General features: G+C 41.2%; 1 protein-coding gene across 14 annotated transcripts in view; it reads right to left on the reverse strand.

Annotated features, from left to right (window-relative positions):
- The window catches only part of EHBP1 (EH domain binding protein 1), a 326,529-nt gene that overhangs the window by 286,949 nt on the left and 15,224 nt on the right, over positions 1 to 24,356 (reverse strand). For all 14 annotated transcript variants that reach the window (XM_059659691.1, XM_059659690.1, XM_059659693.1 and 11 more), the window contains exon 3: positions 3,115 to 3,172. In XM_059659691.1, coding sequence (XP_059515674.1) covers positions 3,115 to 3,172 — 58 coding nt within the window. The remainder of the gene's footprint in view (positions 1 to 3,114; positions 3,173 to 24,356) is intronic.

Raw genomic sequence — 24,356 nt, forward strand, 5'->3', positions numbered from 1 at the left:
ACTGGACAAAAATCGTGCACCTATGGATGAGGACAGTGGGTGGGGAGTGAGGGCGGAGGGTGGGGCGGGAACTGGGAGGAGGGGAGTTATGGGGGGGAAAAAAAGAGGAACAAATGTAATAATCTGAAGAATAAAGATTTAATTAAAAAAAAACTGATAACTGTGTAGCTCAAACTCTTTTCAGAACCATATTTAAAATTAAAAACTAGAATATTTTCTGGCTAGTGGATGCAGAGATCTGTTTTCCCCTAAGTGATTTCCGTAGGACTTAGCAGCAAATAATGTATATTTTAAAGGAACACAGAAGAGTCTTTTCAGAAGAAAACAATGATTCTACTATTTGGATTTAATATAACTGATAGCTAATTTTTTAAAAATAGCTGGAAACAAGAATTTGAAAATGTCTTAAGTTTCTCAAGATTAAAAAGTTATCTGCTTTCAAAACAACAATGAGGTACCATCTCACACCTGTCAGAATGGCTATCAGCAACAAATCAACAAACAACAAGTGCTGGAGAGGATGCAGAGAAAAAGGAACACTCATGCACTGCTGGTGGGAATGCAGACTGGTGCAGCCACTATGGAAGACAATATGGAGTTTCCTCAAAAAAACTAAAAATGGAACTCCAATCTGACCCAGTGATCCCACTTCTAGGAATATATCCCTAGAAAACAGAAACACCAATCGGAAAGGATATATGCACCCCTATGTTCATAGCAGCACAATTTACCATAGCTAAGATTTGGAAACAGCCTAAGTGCCCATCAGCAGATGAATGTATTAGAAAACTGTGGTACATCTACACGATGGAATACTATGCTGCTGTAAAAAAGAAGGAATTCTTACCATTTGCAACAGCATGGATGGAACTGGAGAGCATTATGCTAAGTGAAATAAGCTCGTCAATGAAAGAAAAATACCACATGATCTCACTCATTTGTGGATAATTAAGACCATTATAAACTGATGAACAAAAATAGATACAGAGGCAGAGCAACATCGAACAGACTGTCAAACTACATCGTGAAGGCCGGGGAGGGTTGGGGCGGGGGTAAGAGATCAACCAAAGGACTTGTATGCATGCATATAAGCATAACCAATGGACACAAGATACTGGCGGGTATGGGAGGTCAGGGGAAAGTCAAGGGGAGAAAAAAAAAGGAGACATATATAACACTCTTTGTAATACTTTAAGGAAGAAAACAAAATTTTTTTTAAAAAAAAGTTATTTGCTTAACTTTTATAATAATACCATAATCATTTCCTCCGCAGCTTCTGAAACTGATTTTTATGACCTTATTTAGCTGTTGCATACAACTTATAAAACAGCCTTTTTAATATTATGCATATGCTATAAGTTTAACACATTATGGGAATAAAACACAATGATTCTAAAATACACAGAAGGGATTTAAAATATTAAAATCATCACAACTAAAAAATTCGTCTAACAAATAAGAAATAATTCCTTCTAGAAAATATTGCATTCTGCGAAAAATCAACCTGTAGCCTCATTTTTGCATTTCACCACATGGATTCAATTACTATTTGATACAATATATTTTAAAAATCTGGATGTAAAATAAAAATTATTAGCAACTAAATAAAAAGTGTAGTTAACTTCAAAAGCATGGATATTCTGAATTTACCTATAATCTAAAGTATTCCATTATGTTTCATAATTTTCCTAAGAAAATAATGGTATCTAATTATTAAAAGGGGGATCACTTTCTGTTGACATAGCTAAATACATTTAGGGACTATTTCTAATGTTTATAATTGTAGTCATATTCATCTATTAATTATACTTAGTGATGATTTTATATTGGTTTTTTTCCAAAGCTTAAGGCCCAATCACCAAAACCTACAAGAAGATCTTAAGTTTATTTTCAGAACCCATATGTAAATATATAAGAAAATATTCTAGATCTAAAATATAATGCCCCAAAACTATAAATGTATGCTTTGAAGATGATGCTATTCATGCTATAAAGCAACTGAGTATTTCCTATAATGCTAGTGGGATTACATTTAAAAGTAAAAAAATGTATCTACCTTATTACCAGTGTTCTATTCTTAAGTATCTACCCAAAAGAAATGAAAATATTTGTCCCCCAAAATACTTGTATAGTAGTACTATTCATAGCAGCTTTATTCACAATAGGGAATAATTGCAATATTCACTGGAAAATAAGCAAATGTTCATCAACAGGGATAGTATAAATAACTAGAGGCCCAATGCATGAAATTCATGCAAGGGGCTTGGCCCCCGCCTGCCGCAGCAGCTGCCTCTGCCTCAGCCCTCGTTGCCCTGGCTTCATCTGGAAGGACGTCCAGAAGGACGTCTGGTCTAATTAGCATATTATGCTTTTATTAGTATAGATTACATTGCAGTATTACTTACATAATGAAATACTTCTCAGGAATAAAAAACTACCAACATACAAAATAACATGACTACACCTCAGAAACATACGGATTGAAATAGCGGAAATAGTCTGTATCTTGATAAGAATGGTAATTACACAAGTATATATTAATCAAAACTCACTACATCATATAATTAACATCTGTTACACTGTATGTAAATTTTAGCTCAATAAAAATAAAATTTGAAAAGATACCCTTAATAAAAATCTGTGTAATTGCTATTGAACATTTTAAAATTCTATTCTACTCTCCATAAAGCTATCAGTCCAAAAAATATAAGCCTTCGAAAAAAACAAACCCTTCTCTTCAACTCAGCAATGGACTCAAATAACTCATCATTCCTTATGTGTGCCCCAATCTCATCCTCTTGGAATCTGAATAAATTATTCCTACGTACATTTTATAAGTGGTGCCTATTTAATTCATGATACCTTAGTACAGGGAAGTTAGATAACTACTTACTCCAGGCTACCAAATCCAAGATCAAGGCTCAAATATCTGGCTTCCATTTTAAGAACTTTAGAGCAAGATTACAATGCCTGGTCAATCATTTTAGTAGACTAGAAATAACCTAAGATATCTAATAATGCTTTAAAATATTCAACGGTAGGGCCAGAGAAGCTTAATAATTTAACTTAAAGTTGAATTCAATATTTAGGTGAGAAATGTAGAAACAGACTAACCTTAGAAGACTTCCTTCGGCTTCTTCTTGTCCAAACTACCACCAATTTATCTGGCTGCCTGCCAAACAAGAAAAAGATTAAATATAATTTATCTTAAATCAAAGTAATGTGAGGTTTGGTTCCAGTATATTTATTTTTAAATTTTAATATTTTTATTGATTTTGGAGGGTGGGAGGGCTTAATCCTCACCTGAGGATACTTTTCCATTGATTTTTAGGGAGAGTGGAAGAGAGTGGGAAAGACAGAGAGAAACATCAATGTGAGAGAACACATCGATTGGCTGCCTCCTGCATGCCCACTACTGGTGAGTTACTTAAATGTGTTGTGGAGGAAGTTAAAGTGAAACAATACTTTGGAATTGAATATGAACAAAGAGTTAAATAATTTAATTTTTTAAATTTCGCTGAACTTAAAGAACTCTCAAACAGTTGAATTAATTTGTTTCCTAAAACAATAGAAGTTTGGAGGGTGTGTTTTTTGTCTTAACATAAATGCTTCCCAAAGTCTGAGCAGGCCCTAGGCAAAATTGTGAAATAGGTCCCACCTGATTAGGCATCCTTCCCCCCTTTATTTGCAGCCCCTCCAATTCCAGGGCCATTCTTCCTTGGGTATGCAAAATCAACAGTGGTGCTCCATTATAGCACACAAAATCACAATAGACAAATGCTCTTCAGATCACTCATTCTTTTCTATGGTAATTAAAATCTACCCTACCCCCACCCACCCCCTGCCAGGGTATCTTAGGAGGTTATTGAAAGGAAAGAAATCTGGGGAAGCAATTTGTATTAATTTAGGGGATAAGAATTTGTTAAAAAAAAAAAAAAAAAGATGCTTCCAAGATGACATAGTACTAGAGTGGAGGTTAGAAAACTCGTTTTTCCTAGTTCTGACCCTAAGTGACTTTAGGAATGTCTCTCCATTTTTCTGAGTCTATTCTGTAATTTATCAAATGAAGAGATTGCACTAAAATCTCAGCTAGTTCTGAAACACTATGGTTCAATGACTGTAAAGTTAAATGACTCTAACTGGTTAAATATTTGGTGGTTTAAAATGAAATGAGAAATTCAGGAAATAATTTGTGGCAAGGAATCACTTGCCTCCTATCTTCTGACAGTCTAGAGGTAGCTAATATTACCAACAGAACAGTTTTATTTGTGTGTGTGTGTATACAGGAAGAAGTAATATTTTTTAGTAGAGAATTAAACTGACCACCAAAGATTCATGCTCCCTGTCCAAAGCATAATGTTAATCTTGGGAGGTGTAGCAAGAAGTCCCTTATCCCCACCCCATCCAACCACCACCACTGCCACCATGTATGCATTGAGATGGAACCATATGATACTCCTTACCACTGGAATGTGAGAAGTAACCTGTGCCACTTCCAGAATTAAATGAATAAATGAGTATGCCTTCTCCACAGCAGCTGCATGGAGTGGATTCTAGAATGCAGAGGGCACAGTCATAATGTAAAGGGTGTCTGGGCCCCTAAATGACCACATGGAAAGACAGTCAACCTGGAATACCCTCTCTAGACTGAGGAGTGAGGAAGAAATAAACTTTGATTAGGTTAAACCACTAGAATTTGTGGGTATGTCTATATAGTGCCTCCTCAACATTATAGAAAATTTAGTAAATTAAACACACATATCTACACTAATAAAAGAGAAAAATGGTAATTAGCATACAGCGCTACACTTTTCATTGGCTAATCAGGGCTATAGGCAAATTAACTACCAACTAAGATGTCAGTTAACTGCCAACAAAGATGGCGGCTAATTTGCATATGTAGGCACAATGCAGGGAGGCAAAAGGGAAGGCAGGAAGCAGCCCCCTGCCACTGACAGGGATCGGAAACCCAGGGGGGAGCTAAGAGCTGGGGGGCGGGGCCACCTTTGCCCTGCCCCCCAGCCATGATCGGAGAATCAGGCGCCTTTGCCGCCCTGGCCAGTGATAGCAGGAAGTAGGGGTGGAGCCAGCGATGGGAGCTGGGCACAGTCGAAGATGCAGTCCCGGGAGCTAGGGGTCCCTTGCCTGGGCATAAAGCGGAGCCCACGATCGCGGGGCCGCTGCAGCTGCAGGTCCCCGCTGCCCGAGCCGGACGCCTCAGCCAGAGGCGTCCTGCAGGGGCAGGGGCGGAGCCGCGCGATCGCTGCGCCCCCCGCTGCCACTGCGGGTCCCCGCTGCCCGGGCCGGACACCTAGGCCAGAGGCGTTAGGCCTGGGCAGGGGCGGAGCCTGCAACCGCGGTGAGCTGGGGGTCCCCTGCCCAGGCCTAATGCTTCGGCCAGAGGTGTTAGGCCTGGGCAGGGGCAGAGCGGGAGATCGCGGGGAGCTGGGAGTCCCCTGCCCAGGCCTAATGCCTCTGCCAGAGGCGTTAGGCCTGGGCAGGGGCGGAGCCTGCAACTGTGGGGAGCTGGGGGTCCCCTGCCCAGGCCTGACACCTCTGCCGGAGGCCTCAGGCCTGGTCAAGGGGCCGATCCGGTGATTAGTGATCGGAGGGTGATGAGGGTCAACTCCTCTGGCCGAGGCATCAGGCCTGGGCGGGGGGCTGGGGGTCTCCTGCCCAGGCCTGATGCCTGGGCCAGAGGCATCAGGCCTGGTTGGGGGGGCGGAGCCGGGGGTTGGGGGGATATGATGGTCCCCTTGCCCAGGCCTGAAGCCTGGGTCAGAGGCGTCAGGCTTGGGCGGGGGGTGGAGCAAGCGATCAGAGGGAGATGGGGGTCCCCTGCCCAGGCATGATTCCTGGGCCAGAGGCCTCAGGCTTGGGCGGGGGGTGGAGCAAGCGATCAGAGGGAGATGGGGGTCCCCTGCCCAGGCATGATTCTTGGGCCAGAGGCCTCAGGCCTGGGCGGGGGCCAGAGCCAGTGATCGGGGGGAGATGGGGGTCCCCTGTCCAAGCCTGACACCTCTGGCGGAGGCGTCAGGCCTGGGCAAGGGGCCGATCAGGCGATCGGAGGGTGATGGGGGTCTACGCCTCTGGCCGAGGCATCAGGCCTGGGCAAGGGGCAGAGCCAGCAATCGGAGGGGTTTGGGGGTCCCCTGCCCAGGCCTGACGCCTGGGCCAGAGGCCTCAGGCCTGGGCTGGGGGCAGAACCAGTGATGGGGGGAAATGAGGGTCCCCTGCCCAGGCCTGACGCCTCTGTCAGAGGCGTCAGGCCTGGGCAAGGGGCCAATCCTGCGACTGGAGGGTGATGAGGGTCAACGCCTGAGGGCTTCCAGTATGTGAGAGGGGGCAGGCTGGGCTGAGGGACACTCCCCCCCCCCCCCCCCCACACACACACACACACACATCCAGTGCACGAATTTCGTGCACCAGGCCCCTAGTACATAATAATAAAACAAGTTGCTGTCTTGTAGAAGCTTACATTGCAAAGTGCTGAGACACAAACCTTTTTATGTCTTACTAATTTTCATTTATATGAAATCAATGTTTCTAAAGATAAAAGACAGTTATACTTCCAAACTTAGTAATATTTAAGCCTCTGCGCTTTTCCTAAATTACAAATAAAGAACCATAAGTCCTTAGAACAAAAAAAGTACAACATATCCCTCTCACCACAGAATCCAGGATATGCCTATAATGAGAAAAAGCTCAAAATATTAACCCTGAAGTTAATGTGAATAGGCACTTCACTAAATAACAAGGTTACTCTTTTTAGGGAAAAGGGCTCTTAGCCATAACTGAACATTTCATGGTGGAATGCTGTGAATATTGAAACAAAAGGTTAGAAATTGTTTTATCACAGAAATACTCTAACTCTACTATTTCTCAAGTAATTATTTTTATCCTTCAGTAGGCACATCTGCCTCCTATTGTACTATCACTGCTGTAGCTCCAGTTAATTATACTCCTTTATGCTTACTTCACAAGAGTTATTTAGCAAGCTATAATAATTAATTCAACAAGAAAAATAATTATACAAGACAAATTATGCAAGTACACATATACAGGATATATTTCTTTTTGTAAAAATGAAAGGATAGTTCTAATAAGAGATGTAAATCTTTGTCACTTAAATAAAAATACTTTCATTAAATTATATTTTGCATCTTCTTACCATCTTTTTTTAAAATATATTTTTATTGATTTCAGAGAGGAAGGGAGAGGGAGAGAGAAACATTAATGATGCGAAAGAATCATTGATTGGCTGCATCCTGCAGGCCCCCTACTGGGGATCAAGCCTGCAACCCAGGCATGTGCCCTTGGCTGGAATTGAACCCAGGACCCTTCAGTCTGCAGGCCGACACACTATCCACTGAGCCAAACCGGCTAGGGCTTCTTACCATCTTTAAAATATAGTCACAGTGATTGCTTTTGGTTAAAAATATTTAACTGGTAATGCATATGGACTTTCGCTGGCAGGTATTTCTAATACCTATGTATTAGTATTTAGGGACAGCACCATTTCAACTGACAGACTTCACCATTTGGCAGACTTTAGATGAGTGACTTTACATGCCCTGTTACACACACACAAATATATCCCCAAATAATACTTTCCACTTTCCTTATTATTTTATAGAATCACCCATACTACTTCCTTCAATTTAGCATGTTACTTACTACTACTTTTTTTTATATCTGTTGTAATAAAACTCACATGTCACTCACATAAATATTAGTATTTCCAAGTTACGTACTTAGCTCCCTGAAACTGAAGTTAGTAAAAAATCTTAAAAAAAAAATACATCCACTTAAACCATTCCCCAGCCTTCCTCAAAAATCATTTTCATCATTTCTTCACAGCACATTTCTATAATTGCTTCAATCATGTGTTTGAATGATTATTGTCTATCTTGCTTCTACCTGACTTCAAAGTTCTCAAGAGATTTCCTGGTATTTGTGAAGCATTTACTGGGAGGAAGGTGAGAAAGAGAATATGATGAATAAAAGAATCATGAAGGCAGACAGATCCATGTTTGAATCTGGTTCCCCTTTTTCTGGTTATATCATCTAAGCCTCAAGGCTCCTCATCTGTGAAATTAGACCCTCATATAACCAATGTAAAAATCACTTAAGATAATGTAAGAAGAGTGCTTAGCTCAGCCTGCCATTCAGAAAATTCTCAAATGTTAGCAACTACCCCTTGTAGTAGTATATGCACAGAGCTTCCAAACAGTTTTGTACAATTATCCTCCTCTTAAATGTGTACAACAAAGGATCATCTAAGGAAAACTTCTAATATAAAAGACAAGTGGCTGGAAAAGAGAAAAACAGAACTTGAAAGGCCCAGGACATTATCGCTAATATCCTTAGAAATATAAAAGCTATTGTACCCATGAAAAATATTAAAAGAACATTTAAAGAATAAGAAAGTATTCTGGAAACTGTCATTTTTTTTTTATTTAGAAAAGCAAAAATTGAAGAGTTGGAAGATAAAGTTGAGGAAATCTTCCAGATCTAACAGAAGGGACAGATATGTTAAAAGGGAAAGAGAAAAGAGGTAAGAAATTTAGATCAATCCAGAGTTAAATATCTGACTAATCCCCCAGGATGATAGTTACAAAAAAGGTCTCCAGATGTCACCTACACTGCAGGCCTAGAAAGAAACCATTTCAAAGTAGAGCAGGACCTGAAGGCTTGAGAGGAAATTTGAACTGATGAATCACCAATGTTTAATTGTTTAGAGAGAGATTATGACAGGCTAACAACAAAAAATTAAGGATAATAATGATAGACAAATGGAGAGAAAAGGCAAAAAATAAAATAGCAATTTTTAACACACAAAAAAAGCAAAAGAAAGGAAATGTGGTCACAATATCAGAAGGCTCAGTTGCAAACAATAGTAAGTCATAACAATGAATTCTGATCTACCTCTGATTGGAGAATGGAAAGGATGGGGAAAGGAAAGGGGATAAGTGTGCTTTAGAGAGGAAATGTTACAACTTCAAAGATGAAAATGACTACTAACAGAAACAGGATTTCTTTTTTGGGTGATGAAAATATTCTAAATTAGTAATGATAGTTGTACAACCTTGTGATTATATTAAAAATAATGAATTGCACACTTTTGAAGGGTAAAGTTTTTGAAATATATTTTTATTGACTTTTTTAGAGAGAGTGGGAGGGAGAGGGATAGAGAGATAGAAACATCCTAATATATAAAAACCCTAGGTCGTAATGACCAGTAACAACCGAGGCTCGACCAACCGGAAGTCAGTCCTGCAGTCAGCGCTGGGTTGCCGTGGCAACCCAGCGCTGACTGCTTGCGCTGCAGGCGCGGTGCCCTAGCACTGACTGCTGAGGGGGCTGTGAATCAGGGCCAGAGAGAGGCCTGAAGAGAGAAGCAGGGACTGATCCGTTGCCTCTGCGGCAGCTTTTGATCAGCACTTGCTTCTCTCTCTCTCTCCCAGAATGGCCAGCAGCCACAACTCCATTTCTCTCCAGGCCTCCACCGGGACTGCTGATCAGCCCTGCCTTTCAGATCAGGCCCCGTTGATAGGCCCAGAGATGCTGACTGGCATAAGAACCAACCAATCAGAACCAAATGTGGGTGCTGTGAAGAACCAATGGCTGCCTAGGAGGCAGAGCTTATGATGCTGACTGGCAGAACCAAATTGCCCAGCAAAGGAGGGCAGTTGGGGGCGAGATCAGGCCTGCAGGGGAGGGCAGTTGGGGGCAACCAGGCTGGGAGGGGAGGTCAGTTGGGGGCGAGATCAGGCCGGCAGGGGAGGGTAGTTAGGGGTGATCAGGCAGGCAGACAGAGGAAGTCAGGGGCGATCAGGCAGGCAGGCAGGTGAGCAGTTAGGAGCCAGCGGTCCCAGATTGCAAGAGGGATGTCCAATTGGAGAGGGTGCAGGCTGGGCTGAGGGAACCCCCCCTCCGTGCACAAATTTTGTGCACTGGGCCTCTAGTCTATATATATAAAAGGCTAATATGCAAAGTGTCCCCTTGGGAGTTAAACCAGGAGACTGGGAGTTCGATCACTCACTATGACATGTTCTGACTACCAGGGGGCCGGCACGGAACAAAGGAAGGCCCCGGCCAGCAACCGGGAAAGGAAGGGCCCAGCCAGGTGCCAGAAGGCCCTGATCGGCCCTGATCGCTGGCCAGGCTTAGGGTCCCTGCCCATGCACAAATTTTGTGCACTGGGCCTCTAGTCAATGATAAACATCAACATCAATCTGCTGCCTCCTGCACACTACCTACTGGAGTTCAAGCCTGCCAGGTTGGGGAGGGGGGATATGTGACCTGACCTGGAATCAAGCCAGTGACCTCTGGGTTCATGGGTCAACACTCAATCACCGAGCCACACTGAAGGGTACATGTTATGCTTCAAAATTATAACTAAAAGAAACAAATAAAAACAAAATAAAAAACAAAAGTATAATATTGAAGAATATATAGTACAACACCAGAAGAATTAAAAGAGTTGAAAGTGGTTTTCTGTAGGGAATGAGAACAACACTTGGGAGGGGTAAGACAAGGAACTGTTGTGTTTTCTACTACAAGTTCTGCAGTACTCTTTTATTTGTATATACCACTGTAAAACGTAAATTTTAAATGGTGAATCTTATTTACGAAACAGAAATTTGGGCCCATAAATAAACCCACTACACACTAGGGAAAAGACAGTCTCTTCAGTAAATGGTTTTGGGAAAACTGGACAGCCACATGCAAAAGAATGCAAATGAACCCTTATTTTATACCTTACACCAAAGTTAACTCAAAATGGATTAAAGACTTGAATGTAAGACCTAAAACCATAAAACAACTAAAAGAACACATGGGGGTAAGCTTCTTGACATCGATCTTGGCAATGACTTTTGGATTTGACACCAAAAGCAAAGGCAACAAAAGTAAAAATTAAAGACTGGGACTACATCAAGCTAAAAACCTTCTGTACAGCCAAGGATACTATCAACAAAATGAAAATGCAGCAAAATGGGAGAAAATATTTTCAAGTCATATATTTAATAAGGGGTTAATATTCAAAATATAGAAAGAATTTATACAATTCAATAGAGAAATAACAAACAACCCAATTTTAAAAAGCAGCAGAAAAAACTGAACAGACACTTTTCCAAAGAAGACATCCAGCCCGATGTCTGTAATAAAGTGGTACAGCCACTTTGGAAAAAAGTATGGCGGTTGCTCAACAAATTAAAAAATAGAACTACCATATGATCAATATTCCATTTCTGGATACACATCAAAAGTTAACAGAATTGCCCTGTTTGGCTCAGTGAATAGAGCGTCAGTCTGCGGACTGAAAGGTCCCAGGTTTGATTCCAGTCAAGTGTATGTACCTTGGTTGCGGGCACATCCCCAGTACAAGGTGTGCAGGAGGCAGCTGATCGATATTTCTCTCTCATCGATGTTTCTAGCTCTCTATCCCTCTCCCTTCCTCTCTGTAAAAAAATCAATAAAATATTTATTTTTTAAAAAGTTAACAGAATTATTATCTTGAAAAGATATCTGCACCACCCACACCATGTTTATTGCAACATTATTTACAATAGTCAAGACATGGAAAAAACCTAAATGCCCATTATAGATGAATGGATAAAGAAAATGTGGTATATTTATACATGTTATTAATTCATACAAAAGAAGTAAATCCTGCCATTTGTGACAATATAGATGGGCTTTGAGGGTATTATGCTAAGTGAAAGAAGTCAGACAGAGAAAGACAAATACTGTATGCTCTCATTTACATGTGGATTCTTAAAAAAACAAACTCATAGACACAGAAAACAGTTTGGTAGCTATCAGCAGCAGAAGGGGTGGGAATGGGTACAGGTAATCAAAGGTACATACTTCCAGTTATAACATAAATATGTTCTGGAGATGTAATGTACAGCATGGTGACTATAGCTAATAATACTATACTGTATATTTGCAAGTTGCTAGGAGAGGCCCAAGCCGGGTAGGTTAGTTGGTTAGTGTGTCATCCCAATACACCAAAGTTGTGGGTTCCATCTCCAGTCAGGGCACATATACAGTAAGAAGCAAGCAATGAATGAATAAATAAGTGAAACAACAAATAGATCTTTCTCTCTCCCTCTCTCTCCCCAACCCCTTCTTCTCTCTCTAAAAGCAATAAAAGAATTTTAAAAAAGAAGAAAGTTGCTAGGAGAGTAGATCTTATAATTTCTCACCATAAGAAAAAAAAATGTAACTATGTGAAGTCATCGATGGATATTAAATAAACTTACTGTGGTAATCATTTTGCAATATATGCATATATCAAATCATTATGCTGTACACCTTAAACTAATACAATGTTATATGTCAATAAACATTTTTTTAAAAAGAAGAAAATTGGTCATATTTGAAGAATTACAATTTTAAAAGGTTCTCAGCAGTTAAGGGAAAAAATTTTCCGTAAGTAAAAAGGAATGTAAAAATCTGGAGTAAAGGTAAAAATGTACATCTACTGGATTAGAAAAAAACATGAGATCAAACAGGAAAACACATTCTTTTAAAGTCATGATCTCTATCTTTGATCTTAATTGCATCTTTATATATTTAAAGAACTGATCAGACACAAAAGACTCAGCAAGTATTTTTAAGAATTTATATAAGACTACTAAGAATGAAGGCTAGAAAGGATTGAATGAATGCTAATAGATTATATACTACAAGAAAAGGGAGTCATTATATCTCACTTGAGATCATATATCTTACTTAAGATCAAAAAGAGTATTACTCAATTTGACCTTCCTTATTCACCAAGGCTCCAAATTAACTTGACCATTCCCTAGGAAAACACATCCTCAAAATATTCACCATCATTGAGGATATTTTTAAAAAGAATAGCAAATACTTGCATGACATACAGTGTATATGTACATATACAGAGAATGATAAAGTTGGAAATCTAGGAGAAGAGTACATAGGCATTCTTTGTACTACTTCTGTAACTTTTATATATCTGAAATTATAAAAACCAAATAAAAATGTATCTTAAGAAAACTATGAGATTTGATGGAATTTATTATATTTTTATATATAATTTTATAGATTGTGAGTTTATATATGTAAGTTACATTATTACATCAAATATAAGTAGCCATTTGACTATTTCATCTCTATTCCTATTAGTTAGCAAAAAACAAATTTTTTTTAATGGAACTCCTAATTGGGAAAATACTGGTGGTGGAGAATAATCTTATGTTCAGGATCACCTTACATTGAGGTGATCCTGAAGTAGCCAGCTTCCAAATAAACAGTCCCAAGGTTGAAGAAAACACCTAGAACTAGTTTCTGCACAGTAAAACAGAAAATAATAGCATTTCTTGATGACTTTCAGGCACATAAATAACACCTATCAATCAGCAGTCTGGTCCTCAGCTTAAAATAACTCAGATTCAATACAGTTTAGTCATGACCAAAAAGAAACAGGGCTGAGTTACTTTTAGATATACCTCAACAAGAAGCTATGTATATTAGATGTATTCAATAGTCAAGATACTTTTATTTACTCCTAGGACCAAAGATTAGCACCAACTAGGAACTAGTTCCCCTAGAACAGTGGTCGGCAAACTGCAGCTCGCAAGCCACATGCCGCTCTTTGGCCCCTTGAGTGTGGCTCTTCCTAAGCCTTCAGAGTACCCTAATTAAGTTAATAACAATGTACCTACCTATATAGTTTAAGTTTAAAAAATTTGGCTCTCAAAAGAAATTTCAATCGTTGTACTGTTGATATCTGGCTCTGTTGACTAATGAGTTTGCCGACCACTGCCTAGAACTAACAACCTACATTATACCTCTTTAATTTTTGAAATACATTATACTCCCCCCATGAAAAGAATTATTACACTCTCTGCCATTATACTCCCCCCATGAAAGGATTATTATTTCATTATCCTTTTTTATGCCTTACTGCTGCCCAGAGAATAAAATTCAAACTCAAAGCCTTCCTCAAATTAACCTCTACCAATCTTCTGATATAATTTCCTACACTGTATGCTGAGTACAATTTAGATCCTTGTTCAAAGAACATTACCTGTGCTTTTCATTCTGTCTCCTCCATGTTGCTAAATGTAATAAACATTTTTGGAGTCCATCGTCTAATTTGACTTCTTAACAGCATTGACACTTGTCCATTTCTTCCTCTTTGTAAGTTCATCCTCTTCTACCTGGTCCTACCTTTTTTACCTCACACACATATTTAAAAATTAACTCAACATGGATCTCAAAACTCAGAAAGCCTAAATGTAAGATCTAAAACTAGAAAACTCTAAGAAAAAATAGGGCAAAAATTTCATGACATTAGATTTGGCAATGAATTCTTTGATATGACAAAAGTACAACAACAAAAGAAAAGGTAGATACATTGGACTTCATTAAAATTTAAAATTTTTCATATCAAACACTATTAACTATTGAAAACTTTTGTATATCAAGAAACAATATTAACAATTTAAAACTTTTATATATCAAGAAATATTAACTTTTTCTTCTTTTTTTCAGTTCAAATTCATTTCCTTTTTATTAAAGTTCATGGTACCATTAAATGGTTTGGTACTCAATAAAGGAAAACCTGTTCGAACAAGATAGTATGTTATCAGTATACCCAGGTGATTGTTTACACTCAAGTAGCATTATCAGTAAATCTTTGGGAAGCCTATAGATGGGGTTTATACTTTGTCAAGGCCCAGTTCCTCTGGAATGGAGATTCCCAGTGCATTTAAAGTTGGTCTCAGTTCCTGGATCACATAAGGATAGATTTCCTCATGAGATCCTGCTTTGTCCTTAACAACCTCTAGGATGTGAACAGCACTAGTAAAATCATTTAACCACCTGCATGCCCACAAAGCAGGCATGCAAATTTCATTAAAATTTAAAACATTTGTATATCAAGAAATAGTATTACCAGAGTAAAAAGGCAACCCACAAAATGAGAGAAAATATTTGCAAATCATGTTATCTGATAAGGGAAATTAATATCCAGAATATATAAAGAACTTCTACAACTTAACAACAGTAAAAACCCAATCAATTAAAAAATGGGCAATGGACTTGACTTGAACAGACATTTCTCCAAAGAAGTTATACAGAAGGCACTTGAAAAGATGCTCAACATCACTAACCATTACAGAAATGAAAATCAAAACCAAAATGAAATACTGCTTTTCAGGATGGCTCTACTAAAAAAAAGGGAGAGAAAGAGAGAGGGAGAGAGAGAGAGAGAAGAAAGGAGGGAGGGAGGAAGGAAGGAAGGGGGGGCAGTTAGGGGCAGCCAGGCTGGCAGAGGGGGGCAGTTGAGGGTGACCAGGCCATGGGGGGGGGGGGGCAGTAAGGGGTGTCAAGGCTGGTGGGGGGGGGCAGTAAGGAGCAACCAGGACGGCAGGGAGGGGGCAGTTGGGGGCGACCAGGCCGGCAGCGGGGGGCAGTTAGGGACGACCAGGCCGTCAGGGGAGGCAGTGAGGGGCGATCAGGCTGGCAGGGGGGGAGAGTTAGGGGCAACCAGGCAGGAAGGCAGGTGAGCGATTAGGAGCCAGTGGTCCAGGATTGTGAGAGGGATGTCCGACTGCCGGTTTAGGCCCGATCCCAGCCTAAACCGGCAGTCGGACATCCCCCAAGGAGTCCCCAATTGCAGAGGGTGCAGGCTGGGCTGAGGGGACCCCCCCCCTCGTGCACAAATTTCATGCACCGGATCTCTAGTCCTATCTAATAAAAGAGAAACATGGTAATTAGCGTACAACCGCTACCCTTCCCATTGGCTAATCAGGGAGATATGCAAATTAACTGCCAGCCAAGATGGTGGCCGGCAGCCAGGCAGCTTAAACCGAACATGAGGCTTGCTTGCTTCAGTGACGGAGGACTCCAACATTCCCCGCCTGCCACTGCCGGCCTCTGAGATGCAACTCTAAGCAACTATGTTACAAATATAGAAGCTAAACAAAACCCCAGAAACCTGCTTTAGTCCGCCGGGCTTCATCCAGCAGGATCGCAACATTGTTTCAAACACAGAAGGTAAACAAAGGCCAGAAACCTGCTTTCAGCAGCGGAGGCCTAAGAGCTGGAGTCAAGCCTCAAAGCTAAAGCTGGCCCAGAATAAAAAAAAAAAAAGACAAAAAGAAAAAAAGGAGCGGTTGGGAGCTTCAGTCACCCGCCAGCCTGAAAACAGCCCTCAGCCCCTCACCCAGACTGGCCAGGCACACCAGTGGGGACCCCCACCCTGAAGGGTGTGTGACCAGCTGGAAACAACCATCATCCCCTCATCCAGGCTGGCCAGGCACCCCAGTGGGGACCCCCACCCTGATCCAGGACACCCTTCAGGGCAAACCAGCCAGCCAACACCCGTGCACCAGGCATCTATCCTATATAGTAAAAGGGTAATATACCTCCCAGCACCGGGATCAGCAGAGCCGCAAGGCCTCCCGGCACCGGGATTAGAGTGACAGGGGGCAGCGCCCAAACCCCCTGATCGCCCTGCAGCTCTGTGTGTGACAGGGGGCGGGGCCACAACCTCAGTATCCGCCCTGCTCTGTTCATGACAGGGGAAGGCGCCCCAACCCCCTGATCAGCCCTGCTCTGTGCCTGATAGGGGGGAGCTACCCAACCCCCTGATTGCCCTGCGGCTCTATGTGTGACAGGGGGCAGCGCCCCAACCCCCTGATCGGCCCTGCTCTGTGTGTGACAGGGTGCGGCGCCCCAACCCCCTGATCGGCCCTGGTCTGTGTGTGACCGGGGGCAGCGCATCAACCCCCTGATCGGCCCTGCTCTGTGTGTGACAGGGTGCGGCGCCCCAACCCCCCGCCCCCCACTGGCCCTGCTCTGTGTGTGACGGGGTAGAGCCATAACCTCCCCATCGGCCCTGCCCCGAGTGTGACAGTGGCGGTGCCCCAACCCCCTGATCGGCCCTGCTCTGTGGGTGATAGAGGGCGATGCCCCAACCGCCCCCCACGGGCCCTGCTCTGTGTGTGACGGGGTAGAGCCATAACCTCCCTATTGTCCCTGCCCTGAGAGTGATAGGGTGCGGTGCCCCAACCCCCTGATCCGCCCTGCTCTGTGTGTGACAGGGGGCGGTGCCCCAACTCCCCTATCGGCCCTACTCTGTGAGTGAAAGGGGGGGGCTCCCCAACCCTCTGATGGGTCCTGCTCTGTGCGTGACAGGGTACGGAGCCCCAACCCCCTGATGGGCCTTGCTCTTTGAGTGACAGGGGGCAGCGCCCCAACCCCCTGATTGGCCCTGCTCTGTTCGTGACAGGGGGTGGCGCCGCAACCTGCCCATTGACCCTGCCTTGAGTGTGACAAGGGGTGGTGCCCCAACCCCCCAATCAGCCCTACCCTGAGCATGACTGAGGGTGGCATCGCCCCAACTCCCCAATCAGCCCTGCTCTGAGCCCAACCAGGGGCTGCACCTAGGGATTGGGTCTGCCCTCTGCCACCCCGGAGCAGGCCTAAGCCAGCAGGTCGTTATCTCCCGAGGGGTCCCAGACTGCGAGAGGGCACAGGCCAGGCTGAGGGACCCCTCCTCCCCTCCCCTGAGTGCACAAAGTCTTGTGCACCGGGCCTCTAGTCTATAATAATAAAAGCGTAATATGCTAATTACACCAGACGTCCTTCTGGAAGAAGCCAGGGCTGCGAGGGAAGTCCAGGTCCTGGGTGCCTGCAAGCAGCCGGAGGGAAACCTGGGTCCCGGATGCCAGAGGAAAGCCGGTGCTGGCAGCCGGCGGAAAGAAGGCCTACTCTTGCATGAATTTCGTGCATCGGGCCTCTAGTCCTATCTAATAAAAGAGTAATATGCAAATTGACCATCACTCCAACATACAAGATGGCCGCCCCACGTGGTCAAAGATGGCCACCCCCATGTGGACACAAGATGGCCTGCAGGGGAGGGCAGTTGGTGACAATCAGGCCAGCAGGGAGGGCAGTTGGGAGGGACCAGGCCTGAAAGGGAGGGCAGTTGGGGGTGATCAGGCCTGCAGGGGAGGGCAGTTGGGGTAACCAGGCCAGCAGAGGAGGGAAGTTGGGGGCGACCAGGCCTTCAGGGGAGGGCAGTTGGGAGGGACCAGGCCTGCAGGGGAGGGCAGTTGGGGGCGACCAGCCCAGCAGGGGAGAGCAGTTAGAGGCGACCAGGCGGGCAGGGGGAGGGCAGTTAGGGGCAACCAGACCTGCAAGGCAGGGCAGTTGGGGGTGACCAGGCTGGCAGAGGAGGGCAGTTAGGGGCAATCAGTCTGGCAGGGGAGGGCAGTTAGGGGCAACCGAGCTGGCAAGGGAGGGAAGTTAAGAGTGACTGGGCCAGCAGGGGAGGGCAGTTGGGGGTGACCAGGCCTGCAGGGGAGGGCAGTTAGGGGCAATCGGGCCAGCAGGGGAGCAGTTAGGTATTGATCAGGCTGGCAGGGGAATGGTTAGGGGCAATCAGGTAGGCAGGCAGGTGAGCAGTTGGAGCCATAAGTCCTGGATTGTGAGAGGGATGTCCAACTGCCCATTTAGGGCTGATCCTCCGGGGATCGGGCCTAAACAGGCAGTTGGACATCCCTTGAGGGGTCCCAGATTGGAGAGGGTGCAGGCTGGGCTGAGGGACACCCCCCCTCCGAATTTCGTGCACCAGGCCTCTAGTATGATATAAAACAGGTAGTAAGTCCCTTTTCCCCTCTTCTTGTCTGTCTGCTAATGGCAGAAACCAACAGCAAGCCACCCAATATAGTCTGAGAAATAAACTTTGCCCAGCCTCAACCTCAGCATCAGAGTATAATATAGAAAGTGTATTTTAAGCTGAAAAAAAAAATGTTAAAGAATCTGCATAGTGTTTAGTTTTAAAGCTTGGATGGATAGAGAATTCTAGATTCAAAATAATTTTCCCTTATAACTTCGAATTATCTGCTCCTTTTCCTTCTTTCATCCAGTGATATTAATCGTAAGTCTAATTCGTATTATGGTGTTTTACACAGTCCATTAGATGCTCCTATGTTTCCTATATAGACCAGTTTAAAAACGTGGACCTCCCAGTGCCATCAGAGGATGCTTAACCAACTGAGCCACACTGGCCAGTCTTTTCAACAAACTGTACTGGAATGAATCTAGACAAAGACCTCATACCTTGCACAACACCAAAAGCATACTCCATGAAAGAAAAAAGGTTGGTAAGTCGGACTTCATTAAAATTACAAACTTATGTCATTAAGTTTGTACAAGATGTCATTAAGAGAATGAAAAGACAGCCACAAATTGGGAGAAAATATTTGCAAAACATATATCTGGTAAAGGACTGTTATCCTAAATATAAAAGAACTGTTAAAACTCAACAATAAGAAAATAACAACCCAATTTTAAAAATTGGGAAAGTGATCTGGACATTTCACCAGGCATATAAATGGCAAATATGCATATGGAAAGATATATAAATGGCAAATATGCATATGGAAAGATGCTCAAAATCATGCTACTAGGGAATCACAAATTAAAATGAGATACCACTACACACCTACTAGAATGGTAAAAATTCAAAGCGCTGACAACATCAAATTCAGGTGAGAATATGGAGCAAAAAGAACTCTCATTCATTGCTGATAGGAATGCAAAATGATACAGGCATTTTGAAAGATAGTTTAGCAGTTTCTTACAAAACTAATCATATGCTTACCATGATACAGAAATTGTGATCCTTGGTATTTATCCAAATGAGCCGAAATCTTATGTCCCACACAAAAACCTGTACACGAATGCTTACAGCAGCTTCATTCATAACTACCAAAAGTTGGAAGCACCCTGGCCAGTTTGGCTCAGTGGTTGGAGCGTTGGCCCACGGATTGAAGGGTCATGGGTTCAATTCCCAATCAAGGGCATGTAACTGGGTTGCGGGCTCCGTCCCCCCACCCATGTTGGAGTACATGCAGGAGGCAACCAATTGATGTGTCTCTCTTCACACTGATGTTTCTCTGTCTCTCACCCTCCCTTCCACTCTCTCTAGAGATCAATGAGGTACGGATTAACAAACAAAACAAGAACAAACAAAAAAACTTGGAAACAACAAAGATGTCCTTCAATAGATGAATGGATAAACAAACTGTGGCATATGCATACAATGTAATACTACTCAGTGTTAGAAAGAAATGGAGGAACTTTTTCAATGGATTTTACTAAGTGAAAGAACCCAATCTAAACCGGCTATACACATTCGAATATTTGTTGATGAAAAAACATTAAATTTGTGACAGGCCAACTTGCCTGAGTGCATTATAACCTTAAAGTGAACAGTATATGTATCTTTGAAGATGCCCTACTGAATCTAGTATGTCACACAGACAGACTCACAGTAGATACTTAGGAAGTTCATTAACTCTAAAGGTTGGCCCTTATGGTGCTTGGCATACATTTTTTTTTAAATTTCTTTATTGATTAAGGTATTACATATATGTCCTTATCCCCCCATTATTGTCCTACTTGATGGGGTTGTTACAAAATGCTACCAGGCTAGTAGGAGACACAGACATGCACATAAATGGGTTTCTTTAAAATATAATAAGTACTGAAATGTAGCTATGACTTAAAAAATATTTATTATGCATCTACTAAGTGCGAGTCACTGTACTAGGCAATAAATATTCAAAGGTGAACAACATAGACCCAATTCTTACCCATATAGTGCATATAGTATGATGGACAACATATACATTAAACCAATAGCCAAACAACGGAGTATATTCATGCCATGATATATGTATAAATAAAAAATTAAAATTATTTTAAAAATAAATAAATAAAATGGCTATGTATTGTATAATTCCAAATATATGACTTTCTGAAAAAGGCAAAACTAAGGGGACAATAGAAAGTTCAGTGGTTGGCAGAACTCAAGAAAAGAGAGAAATAAATGAATAGGTATAATACAGGAGATTTTTAGGGCAGTGAAACTATACTGTATGATGCTGTTATGGAATCATGTCATTATATATCTGTTAAAACCCATAGGTGCACAACACGAAGAGTGAACCCTAATGTAAACTATGAACTTTAAGTAATAATAATGTATCACTATCGGATGGAGAATCATATCTACAAAATGATATGGAATGACTTCCAACACTTATTGCTAAATGAAAAGCAAAGTGAAACAGAGTACCAATAGTATTTTCTTACCCCTTTATGTAAAAGAGAAGAAATAAGGGAAAAAAAATATATATCCGCTCATTTGTGCAAAAAGAAACAGGAAAAATATACCCAGACTCAATAAACAGTGCTAGAATAACTGGATATTCACATGCAAAAATATGAAGTTCGACCGCTTCCTTATACCATACACAAAAATTAACTCAAAACAGTCTTAGATACAACACTAAAGCACAAGTATTCAATAAAAAAATAGATAAATGAGACTTCATGAAATTTAAAACTTTTGGGCACCAAAAGACACCACCAAGAAAGTGAAAAGACAACTCACTGAATGAGAGAAATTATTTGTAAATCACATACCTGATGTCTAATATCTAAAATATATTCTAAAAACTTACAATGCAATGCTAAAGATATAAATAACCCAATTAAAATGTGCACAGGATCAGAATATATATTTCTCAGAAAAAAAAATACAAATGGCCAATAAACACATTTTTAAAAAAATGAAAAGATTGTGGCTAAACAGCACCCAGCAATTGGAGAAATGTAAATCAAAACCACAATGATATACCACTTTATACCAATAGAATGGCTAAAATAAAACAGATAATAAGGTGTGCCGGTGAGAATGTGAAGAAATTTGGAACCCTCATATGTTGCTAGTGGGTATATAAAATGATGTAGCCACCCTAGCCAGTTTGGCTCAGTGGAGAGAGTGTCGGCCTATGGACTGGAGGGTCTTGGGTTCAATTCCTGCCAAGGGTACAGGCCTGGGTTGCAGGCTTGATCCCCAGTGTGGGGGCGTGCAGGAGGCAGCCGATCTATGATTCTCTCTCATCTTTGATGTTTCTATCTCTCTCTTCCTCTCCCTTCCTCTCTAAAATCAGTAAAAATATATTGAAAAATTTAAAAATAATAAACACTACAGGTTTCTAATGTGCTCTTTACATAAAAAAAAGGCTTACTCTTTAAAAAAAGAAAATAAAAGAAACCACATGACCCAGCAGTTCCACTTCTATACTATCTTTGCAACTCTTCTGTAATCATAAAATAATTTCAATAAAAAGTTTTAAAAATAAAGGAACCAATACTTAGAAGATTATTTTGTAAATCAGAGTACTTTTCAAATTAAAGCAGAACCATTAAACTCATTTCTGAACTCAGTTACTACATGAATCAATTCCGTTTCAATTAAGTTACTTTGAGATAGACTATTACTACATTCTCTTTGCATTTAATTATTTTTGGAAGGAGACAGAGAAGAAACATAATGTTTCAGGGAAACAAGATTTTGGAAACTTAAGAGGAATGGTGGTAAGTAAAAGAGAATATAGATTTTAAAGATTAAAATTACTATATTAACAGTATAATATAAACAAAGGGGGAATCTGGAAGGTTCATTTTAAAAGGATAACCATGGCAATAAAATAGACAAAGGACAAGAAGAGGCTAGGAAAGTTTTAAGGACTATCATAAAAGCCTACACCAGAGATTTCCAAACTTTCTGGATTTACAAGACCTATAATGTGTCAGTAAGTTTTTCACAGGCCAAAAGACATACCTAACCATTTTGTTTACTAAGTAATCAGGTCCAAACAACTTAAGAAAGATGTATGTCCTAATAACTTAGCACCTGTGTTAGGCACTGCACAACTTCTCAAACCTTAAGATCAAATTGGACACTGCCTTCCTCTTTGTCTATTCCATATAGATTTTCACATAGTACTTGCATTTTGTCATAGCAACTGCTAAAAACTCTGCTTTGTAAAAATATGGTATCATTGAAAGGAATGTAGCAATCCAATTTTGAAAATGAACTACCTCAAGCTAGAAGTTTGTGTGGTTTCTAACAGATTTTGCTGTGTTTCCCTCAAAATTTTTAAGCATCTCTTGGCACACCTATGAGTTCTCTGCAGTGCCTTATAGACTCCAAAAGTGCAGTATGGGAACTAGGGACCTTGGCAAAGGATGCCACAAAGGCAGTGGCAATAGGAAAATTGGAGTAAGGAGGCATTCTTCAGAGAAAAAAAAGCAGTAGATCCAGAGATGTTGCCTGGAAGTATAACAGTGAAAATACTTGAGAAGTGACCTACTCCCCAATAGTCCTTGCTTCAATGAAGACAAGAAACCAAACTTTTCTAAGCAAATGAATGAAGCTGTTAAAATACTTATATTAATTTGACAGCTTTATATATGACATAGATTAAATACACTGCTCTCACTTTAACACACACACACACACACACACACACACACACACACACACACACACACACACAACAAAACAACCAAAGGAAGAAAATTCAATTCAAATTTTTGACTCAATAAACATGTCTGGAGTACCAACAGGAATTATCATCCAGCATCTGCAAAAACTTTACTTCAGATACTTGAGAAAGAATCTTAAATATGATACTTCTAAAACTTGGCTTGATGATTTTAAGCAATTAGGAAACTTCTAAATGACAGATTTGCCAGCACCATTTTTGTAAGTCTGTGTGCAGACTTACAAAAATCAGCAATTTCTCATAGGCATGGAAATTTCTCTGTATTTGCAAAGGGCCCTAGTGATTCTGAAATCAGCCAGTTTGAGAGGAATAGTTAAACAACATTACCAATAAAATATTCTGCAATGATGGAACTGTTCCACATTTGCACTGTCCAATAGGGTAGTCCCTAGCTACATGTGGCTAGTGAGCACTTGATAAGTGCTAATGTGCCTGAGGAACTGAATTTTTAATTTAATTTAAATAAAATTAATTTAAATTTAGATGTAAATTGCTGGATGTGATAAGTTGCTTCTGTACTGAACAACACAGAATTTGATGATTTATATTAAGTATTCATTCTTCTAAATAAGTTGATTTAAATTAGATAATCAGAAAATTAGGTCCCTGGGCCATATTCTCTCATAAAGGGTCTTTATAAAGATTATATATTATAGTGACATAAACATTATCCGATTTAACAATCTGAGTCTTTTGTAGGTGAAGACTCTATCTCAAATGCCATTCATATTTTTTTCATAATAAAAATCCTCTGAATTAAGTTCTAAGAAAAGTCCCTGCAAATTAATTAGCCAAAAAGAATATTATGTGAGCCAATGTGCTTTCCTTTTTTGCCTTAGCTGCCAGTAACCAAGTCCAGTGTCCAATGGTAACTCCTCCGAAGTGCCTGGTAATGTACTTTTTACTCCTCTAAGCCTATCTCTATTCTATTTATATCCCTAA

Source organism: Myotis daubentonii, chromosome 12 (assembly GCF_963259705.1).
Source record: "Myotis daubentonii chromosome 12, mMyoDau2.1, whole genome shotgun sequence".
Taxonomy (NCBI): Eukaryota; Metazoa; Chordata; class Mammalia; order Chiroptera; family Vespertilionidae; genus Myotis; species Myotis daubentonii.